The sequence below is a fragment of the Somniosus microcephalus genome, chromosome 11 (assembly GCF_052327205.1).
Source record: "Somniosus microcephalus isolate GS21.2 chromosome 11, FLI_Smic_1.0, whole genome shotgun sequence".
NCBI classification, from domain to species: domain Eukaryota; kingdom Metazoa; phylum Chordata; class Chondrichthyes; order Squaliformes; family Somniosidae; genus Somniosus; species Somniosus microcephalus.
The window spans coordinates 103,730,236-103,740,105 of record NC_140997.1 but is presented as its reverse complement, the minus strand read 5'-3'; the positions used below and the strand labels follow the sequence as shown (position 1 = coordinate 103,740,105).

The window sequence follows — 9,870 nt, the reverse complement described above, 5'->3', positions numbered from 1 at the left end:
AAACAATGGCTGGCACATCCCTGAGATGAAAACGATTAGTCCCGCCCACACACACACACCGATTGGCCAACCATCAGGGGACTGTACTGTAGGATTGGTCAATCGTGACGGCACAGGATTGGTCGAACCTTGACGTCAGTCAATCAATGCTAAGTAGCAGATACTGAGTTTAATTTTGAAGGTTTTTTGCATAAGGCGCGAACAATTTTCGTCCGACCGAAAAGTAAAAATGCTTACGACCGTCCCGGAAGCGTAAGCTTTCTTTGGAGGTAACGCGCGCGTAGGTACGCTCTATAACCTTCGAGCGCATAGCCGGACAGACGCACACGTGAGGACAGACAGACAGACAGAACGATCCGTTTATATATATATATATATATTATATATATATGATAGATAGATACACAAGACTGTGAGCAGAGCGACAGCCCATTTTAAATGCCTTATTACAGCAGTACAATTACAAGCTCACTTTGTTCATATCTGAACAGATTTATTCAATTGGAAAACATACTAAATTAAAATAAACCAGCTGCTCTATTAGGATCAAGTTGTAGATATGTGCAACCGAAGTGATAAAAGAACTGAAAAATAAAGCTTCATTGAGAGAGGTTAACAGTTGGATTTGTTTGAAAAAATTGCTTAGGATTCTGGGGGAAAATGAAATGGAAGTGAGCGGCCATTATCTACCATGATGGAAGGCGCATCCGTGATGGATAGTGGAAACTGCAGGGTATTTGAGTGACCCCAAAGTTTGGTCTTACATGCATGGACCCTCGGTGGGGGACTGAGGACAAAGTGGAACACAAACTGAGCGGAATCTTTCTTGGCTGCGATTTTGATTTATACCAGACAGGAGAAGATTGGAGTTAGCAGACTGGGAAATTAAGCTTGGCCCCATACCCCTGCCCCATATATTTGGCAGACAGTTGGGTAGGTGAATAATTGGGGTGCAGATAATAGAAGTTCCACTGTACAGTGGTTTAAATACAGATAGGCCTTGATATTCTGAAACTTATCACAGTGATAGTCCTCAGGTATGCAGAAAACTTCATATGCAAAACATTTAACAAGGATATTTAGGCATAAGATGGCAGCTATGTAAAATCAGACTGAGCGACACAATTTATCCTCCTTACCCGATTGAGTAATAATAGTTTCAAACTGCTGGTGCTGCACAGAGTAGTTTGTCCACTGGTGCTGCGTGTCAGCCACCCATCCAATCAGCTGACTTATATGTTGTCGATACAGGTCCAAAAATGTATCCAAGTTCTGTGCTGCAGCGAGGGAAGCCAAGGTCTTCTCTACCTGCAACCAGTTCACAGGTTTCATTGTGCAACATGTAAAAGAACAGCATCTCACTATAATGGCATAAACAACTAGCTACGACAGTGTAGACCGTTTAGAGTCGACTCATCCGTGCAGACCCAATTTGTCCAGTATATCTGATGTCTGTTGCAGGCAAACAAACGGGCCCCTCAGGTTGCAGTGCTCGAACCAACAATGCCAAAGCTCCTTAGTTTGATAGTTGCGCAGTCAGCAGACAAGTAAAGAGGTTTTGATGGAGATCCAATCCTGCATCAAACTGAATTGTTATTGGACAGCAGCAGAGGGTAGAGGAGGCAGTACAGAAAACAAACTTAGACCTGCATGAGGTACGGTTTACCCAGACAAACTGATAAAACCCGTTGGGGTAACACAATGAATCTTGCATAAATATTTGGTTTGTTACTTTAATACGCTGCCTGAAAGGGTAGTGGAAGAAGATTCAATAGTAACATTCAAAACACACACACTCAAAGGAAAGATTTGCAGGGCTACGGGGAAAGTGCAGGGGAGTGGGACTAATTGGATAGCTTTTTCAAAGAGCTGGCAGAGGCACGGAGGGCCGAATGGCCTCCTCCTGTGCTTTATGATTCTATATAGTGCAATTGCCCAGACAGATTGGGTCCAGTGTGTAATGATCAATAACATGTCATTCTATAGTGGACACTAGGTGGAGCCGTAGAGCTGTATATAGCTGTATGTATAAGACTACACTACTCAGCTGTATGTATATTAAGACTACATTACCCATGAGGCACTAGGCTACCCACAAGGCAGCAGTCAAGATGGAAGCCTCTACAGATACTGTACCTAGTCCACGTGCTCAATAAAAGTGTCTAGCAAAAGCTAGCTGTGTTCATAATAAGAATGTCTATTTATTAATGAACATAAGACAGTGTAAGTAGAGACCATTGGCCTATGCCCATCTCCAATTGTACTTCTTGCAATTTACTATACTGTATTCGCTGCTCACGATGCGGTCTCCTCTACATTGGGGAGACCAAACACAGATTGGGTGACCGCTTTGCAGAACACCTCGTTCAGTCCGTAAGCGTGATCCTGAGTTTCCGGTCGCCTGTCACTTTAATTCTCCGCTCCACTCCCACTCTGATCTCTCCGTCCTCGGCCTCTTGCAATGTTCCAACAAAGCTCAACATAAGCTCGAGAAACAGCACCTCATCTTTCGATTAGGCACTTTACAGCCTTCTGGACTCAACATCGAGTTCAACAATTTCAGACCATAACCTCGGCCCCTATTTTTTTTTTCCTCTCTCACATGGCAGCTGTTGATTTTGCCATTGCCATTTACACCTCATCTAGTCATCTTTTGTTTCTTAACTTGTCCCATTACCATCTCCTTTTGCCTTTTGATCTCTCCTGCCTTCCGCCCTATCACGGGTCTTCCCTTTGTTCTTTCCTCTCCTTCTCCCTTTCCCTGCCCCTACACTTGCTTATAACCTGTTACGTCTCTAACTTTTTCTAGTTCTGACGAAATCGACCTGAAACGTTAACTCTGTTCTCTCTCTACAGATGCTGCCTGACCTGCTGAGTGTTTCCAGCATTTTCTATTTTTATTTCAGATTTCCAGCATCTGGAGTATTTTGCTTTTGTCCACTGTATACAGTTCCTGCTGCAAATAAAAAGGCTGTGGTTCCAATCAATTAATAGCTTAAAACACATTTACATAGAACAGATCTGGAAAACATAGAAACATAGAAGATAGGAGCAGGAGTAGGCCATTCGGCCCTTCGAGCCTGCTCTGCCATTCAATGAGATCATGGCTGATCATCCAAATTCAGTACCTTGTCCCTGCCTTCTCCCCATATCCCTTGATCCCTTTAGCCTCAAGGTTTTATCTGCATATTAAACTAATGTAAAATGTGAGATTTTACTATTACCGTAATTCATGTAAGGAGGAATTTTGTGCTCATTAAGGTACAGTACATTCGAAATGGATATTTAAAAAAAAAACTTTATGCGTCTTTTGTCGGCATGAAACACTCCTGTGACAGATACCATATTGCTACATGAAGCGTAAAACCCCCTCAGTTCTTTTCTAGTAGTGTGCCTCAACTCCAAGCCACACAATGCTCACCAACTCCTGCACCAATTTAATGCTTCCATTTCCCACACCATCCATCCTCGCAGCTTTTCAGAGACAGATTGCCAATTTGTGGGTAATTACGGAAAGTTTCGTGCTGTGGCCTTGTTCCCATTAGGAAACGGATGGAGACTGCCCAAAATTATTTCACATACGACCCCTTACAAACGGGTACAGAGAACAGACTCCCATCTCATCATTATAGACTGGATTAAAACTGGGTGCAAAAGTGTGCTTCCAAAGTCCTGAGATTCTCAGCTTTTTTCAACCCTTTGATTTACTCACAATTGTGTGTAGGATTAAAACATCCTGTGATTCGTGCAAATTTCTTTAATTCTAATCAACAAGAGATCATAAACCAGCACTCCTGCCACTGTGCCAGGGTGCAATTTCTATCTTGTTCCAACATAAGCTATCCTTTCAGCCATGGCTCAGTGGTAGAACTCTTGCCTCTGAAACAGAAGGTTGTGTGTTCAAGTCCCACTCCAGAGACTCGAGCACAAAATCTAGGCCGACACTCTCAGTGCCAGTACTGAGGGAGTGCTGCACTGTCACGGGTGCTGTCTTTCAGATCCCATGGCACTATTTTGAAGAAGAGCAGGGGAGTTCTCCTCGGTGTCAGGGCCAATATTTATCGCTCAAACAACATCACTAAAACAAATGATATGGTCATTATCACATTTCTGTTTGTGGGAGCTTGCTGTGCGCAAATTGGCTGCCACGTTTCCCTACATTACAACAGTGACTCCACTTCAAAAATACTTCATTGGCTGTAAAGCGCTTAGGGACGTTCGGTAGGTCGTGAAAGGCGAGATATAAATGCAAGTCTTTCTTCTTTCTAAATGAAAAGGGCAATGAGTGCAAAATCACATGTGTGTGTGTGGAGGGAAAGAGGAAGGAAGGGGAGTGGGGCTGATTTGTGCTGTGGAACCATGCCGATTAGGAATTTGATTGAGACTGCCCCAAACCCATTTCACATGGGACACTGACAGCCTTTCACACCACTTATCTGGGCTGGATTCAAAGCCAGGTTCAAGTGTTCAAATGATTATGTGCTAACTCTTAGCGTCACACAAAGAAATTCACTTCTGAGAATGTTATCTGAGAATGTTGGTACATTTTGAGGGCTACAAAAGCAATTCAGCATCTGAGCAATTAAGGTAGACAAGCCCTTACCTCCTATTGACTAAGTCAATCTAAGGCTCCTGTATGAATAGACACTTTGGTGTGACACTTCAAAAGGATGCATAGTTTTTCATTGATTTGAGGAAAAAGTGGTACAATTTATCGCAAGCTCATTATGCAGGAGGTGAAAATTATTATTCCCAATATATTTTTCAAGATTCTCACCACACAAGTGAAACAAGTGCATTGCCACCAAGGTGACAGAGCACACTGGTACTTACTGAGCTGCATCACAAAGTGGCAGGGTAAAGGTTCAAACCCGCAATTCTACGCAGGTCAATATATGGAGAATGGCACAAAGTGGAGACCAGCCACTTCTCCACAGGGAAGGAAAGAACATTGGAGGTGCCTCGGCCCAATCCTGCAGACTACTTCAATGGCTGGTTACTGGGCTGTATTTGCAGAGTCCCCTTAAACTTTTCAGCTGTCTGTTCTTTCTGCCGGCAAATGGTGCACTGCACAGGAGCGCCCAAGAAAAGGGTAAAGAGAATCTGTAGGTGTACTTCTACCATTTTTTTGCCTCTGCTCAAGTGTCTCCCTAAAAAGTAACTTGATCAAAAAAAAGTCAGACTCCCTCTCACACAGAAAGTGTTTCACCTCGTATAGGAAAACTCGGATTCATTCTGTCCGTTCTCCAATCAGATCAGGAAATGGAACAAGTTGAAAATAGCTGCAGCTTTTTTTTCTTAAAAAGGTAAATGGAAACTGAACACATCTTTTGCTTCATTACTTTTTTTTAAATTAGCCTTTGGAACCAGCAGCAACAGTTATTGCTCAGGATCTGTTCTCTGAAATGTTTCCAATGCCTGCACATGAATACACTCATTAGACTAGAAAGCAGCACATGGCATGCACAAAGACACTAAGAAAAACATTTGCAAGCACTTAAGGTGCCTAAATATTAATTGTTGCGACAGTTTGCGCACGCTGTCAGAAGATAATCACCGAAATTCCAAATCGCCAACAGCTGCAACTCTGGAGGCCACTCCTGCTCAATTTCAGTCTTCAAATACCTTGAAATTTGTGAAAACTAACTCAAGAAGCTTAACCTTATAAAATATATGCATGATATACACCATCTTAATGAAATGGAGGATTTCCAATCCACATGTCTGGGTAAAGCACTTTATGCATTGAATTATTAAAACCATTATATTAAATTCACTAGATTGATCTCTGGAATGAGAGGGTTAGTCATAGAGTTATACAGCACAGAAAGAGGCCCTTCGGCCCATCGCGTCCGCGCCAGCCATCGGGCCCTGTCTAATCTAATCCCATTTTCCAGCATTTGGCCCGTAGCCTTGTATGCTATGGCGTTTCACGTGCTCATCCAAATGCTTCTTGAATGTTGTGAGGGTTCCTGCCTCTACCACCCTTTCAGGCAGTGAGTTCCAGATTCCAACCACCCTCTGGGTGAAAAAGTTCTTCCTCAAATCCCTTCTAAACCTCCTGCCCCTTACCTTGAATCTATGCCCCCTTGTTATTGACCCCTCTACTAAAGGAAAAAGTTCCTTTCTATCCACCCTATCTATGCCCCTCATAATTTTGTACACCTCAATCAGGTCCCCCCTCAGCCTTCTCTGCTCCAAGGAAAACAACCCCAGCCTGTCCAGTCTTTCTTCATAGCTGAAGCGCTCCAGCCCAGGTAACATCCTGGTGAATCTCCTCTGCACCCTCTCCAAAGCAATCACATCCTTCCTATAGTGTGGCGACCAGAACGGCACACAGTATTCCAGCTGTGGCCTAACCAGCGTTTTGTACAGCTCCATCATAACCTCCCTGCTCTTATATTCTATGCCTCGGCTAATGAAGGCAAGTATCCCATATGCCTTTTTAACCACCTTATCCACCTGTTGTGCTGCCTTCAGGGATCTATGTACATGCACACCAAGGTCCCTCTGATCCTCTGTCTTTCCTAGGGTCTTACCATTCATTGTGTATTCCCTTGCCTTGTTAGTCCTATGAGGTTGTCCTATGAGGAGAGATTGAGTAGATTGGGCCTATACTGTCTGGAGTTTAGAAGAATGAGGGGTGATCTCATTGAAACATACAAGATTCTGAGGGGGATTGACAGGATAGATGCCAAGAGGTTGTTTTCCCTGGCTGGAGAGTTTAGAACTAGGGGCATAGTCTCAGGATAAGGGGTCGGCCATTTAAGACTGAGATAAGGAGAAATTTCTTCACTCAGAGGGTTGTGAATCTTTGGAATTCTCTACCCCAGAGGGCTCTGGATGCTGAGTCTTTGAGCATATTCAAGGCTGAGATAGATAGATTTTTGGACTCATGGGGAATCGGGCGGGAAAGTGGAGTTGAGATCAAAGATCAGCCATGATCTTACTGAATGGCGGAGCAGGCTCGAGGGCTGTATGGCCAACTCCTGCTCCTAATTCTTATGTTCTTATGTACAATTCTGGGTGCAGTGTCCAGCACTTGTTCTGCATTATTCTTGTATTGAAAATCTTAAGAACAGCCACTTTTTCTCTTTATATTTGTTACTAAGCACAACTTTAACTTGGATTGAATTTTCATTGATGAGGCCTAAAAGAACATAGCATCAAACATCTCAGGAACATGAGAATTTTTAAGAATAGGAAATGCCAGAGCCCAAGCAAGCTGTCCCATTGCCACAGACGTGCCCCACTTAGCCGCCTTCTCACCATATCCCTCAAATCCTTCTCCCTCCAGAAACGTATTCAATTGTCTTTTGAACCTCTAACTATTCCAATAGTATTCTCTTACTAACTTATTCCTACATTACAACAGTGATTACACATCAAAGGTATTTCATTGGCTGTAAAGGGCTTTGGGACATCCTGAGGCTGTGAAAGGTGCTATAGAAATGCAAGTTCTTCCTTTCATTATTATTCAGTAGCTTGATCATCCTTTGGGTATAAAGTTCCACTTCATTTCCTTCTTTAGTCCTAACCACTTGGCATTGTGAACAATTTGTTTGGATCAGTTTTGTCAATTCCTTTCATATCTTGAAAATTTCAATTAGGTCACCTCAAAGTGTCGTCCTTTCCAAAGTAAATGAGCCCAACTTGCTTAACCTGTCCTCAGAACTTAAGTTGCTGATAGCCACAATGATCTTCATTGCTCACCTCTCAAAGACAATAATGTATTTCCTGAGGCAAGAAGAACTGACCAGTACTTGAGATGGGGTCTGTTCAAAGCCTTTTGTATAGCAATTTTACAACCTCTAAATCTGTGCTCTATCCCTTGCTAATCCAACCTACCTGCTTATTTGCTTTTACTACTGTATCTTCGCACTGTTTCAGAGATCTACCCACCAGAGAAGAGACCTCTTTCGGTATAACATTGTTTCATTTAACACAAACTTTCCAATTAGGCTCCATGCTCCCACACTAATTATTTTACACTTTTCTGCAAAGAGCTGCAGGTGCCACTTATTCCCCTAGTGTAGCTAAAAAAAAAAAATCGAAATCTTTCTGAATTGGGACTCAGCATTTGCCCTGCCTCCTGTTTTGGCATCATCTACCACCTTGCCAGTTTTACTTCCTATACCCTCATCCAAGACATATATAAAATAGCAGAAGGATGCAACAGCAACTTCCTGATATACCCTGCTCATAACCGCTTTCCAACCTGAAAATAACCCACTGATGGTGACCTTCGATTTCCTATTTTTTAAAGCCAATTTTCGATTCAGCGCTGCACTTCACCTCCTATTTAATGACTCATTACCAGCGCCATTAATTGGCAATGTGGAATCTTGCCAAAAGCTTTCTGAAAATCCAACTACATATTAACTGCATTTACCCTATCCACCATACCGAAATCTCTTGGAAATTTTTGGCAGGTTAGTCAAACATGACCTCTCATTCCTAAATCCATGCCGACTGTCCTTTAACTAGTTATAAAAAGTGGAGTAAAGTTCGAAATCTAAGCAAAACCACACCATCGAGCTGGGGGGCAGAAGCAATCGCTGTTTTAACATCACAATACCAGCAGCAATTTTAATGCACCTTTGCTGACAAGGCCATCGATTATAGGGTCAGAACCAGGTTGGATAAGAGATGGCAATAGAGATAGGGCATAAATAATGATGAGAGTGAACGAGAGAGAAAATGGGGGAAAAAGACACACAGAAACAAACTACTGTGGACTAGTGATCAAATTATTTTTGAATTATTCCATTTGAAAGGATTATATCCCTTCAGTGTACCTTGTATTAGGTTTAAAAACTTGGGATCAATTCAACATTTCTTCCACTCAAAACCATTTAGAAAAGCCAAACATATTGCGAGATGGAACTTTAGCTATAAATTAGCATGTGCCCAAAATTAAAGCGGCAAGACAGTGAACCCATTCATTTAGGCTTTGAAATGGTTGGCTTTCTAAAAAAAAAAATCAATCGCCAAATTACAGATGAACTTTATTTAACTAACTGATGTGGATAAGTTTGCACTTTGTCATACCTTGTTTTTCAGTTCTTGGTTAGATGTTATAGATGCAATGGTCACCAGCACTTTAAGCAGTGGCAGATTGATTTCACTGCATTGCTTCCCACAGACTGTAATTAAGATCTCTACACACAGAAGCAGTTGTTCCAAATACTCCACCTACAGGCATCACAAAGAATAAAATAAAAGAATCAATTAATATTTTTTACATCAGAAATGCACATTCCATTTGACCTTTTTTGTACATATGAATAGAACCCCATGGGAACCCATGGCCTTAATGGAAATGAGAAATTTGTTCCAAATTTGATCCTAAAGCTATGTTAGAACCTTTTACATCATTATGAACTCCCAAGTGTTTTTAATATATTAAAACTGCTAAGACTCCTCTGGTGGGAACAGAAGCAAAAAGTGCACTTCAAGTTTAACACTGGAATCCTACACACTTCCCACAGATCATCAGCTGCTTCATATACATCAACTTCCTGCGAAGAGAAGTAGCAGGCACGAGATAAAATTTCAAACAAGAGTTGCTGGCTGGTAAATGTTTTCAATAATGGCTGACATTGATGGATATAGTTTTCTACATTGTCATCATCTTTGGAGCTTTATGTTTTTTCCCCATATTATTTTGTTGCATAATTGGAACCCTTTATTTCCATTCATTTGATTGCTGGTTTTATGAAACTGCCTAAAGATTATTGCTAAAGGAGAGATTGAGATACAGTATATGTGACCTCAATGTGTGCTAAAGCACCGTTCCCTTTTGTACAAAGACAATGTTTTCTCCCCAACTTGTTTAGGCAAAAGCCACAAATCTATTTTCTCATCCCA

At 41.9% G+C, this 9,870-nt stretch overlaps 1 protein-coding gene across 5 annotated transcripts in view; it reads right to left on the bottom strand.

The window, feature by feature from the left end:
- Positions 1-9,870, bottom strand: part of dnaaf5 (dynein axonemal assembly factor 5) — a 279,409-nt gene that overhangs the window by 183,933 nt on the left and 85,606 nt on the right. For all 5 annotated transcript variants that reach the window (XR_015079991.1, XM_086001145.1, XM_086001144.1 and 2 more), the window contains exons 7-8: positions 9,052-9,195; positions 1,140-1,308 (exon numbers count right to left, since the gene is read on the bottom strand). Coding sequence is in view for 4 of the 5 variants with exons in the window: in XM_086001145.1 (XP_085857271.1) it covers positions 1,140-1,308; positions 9,052-9,195 (313 nt within the window). In the remaining variant the exon portion in view is untranslated. The remainder of the gene's footprint in view (positions 1-1,139; positions 1,309-9,051; positions 9,196-9,870) is intronic.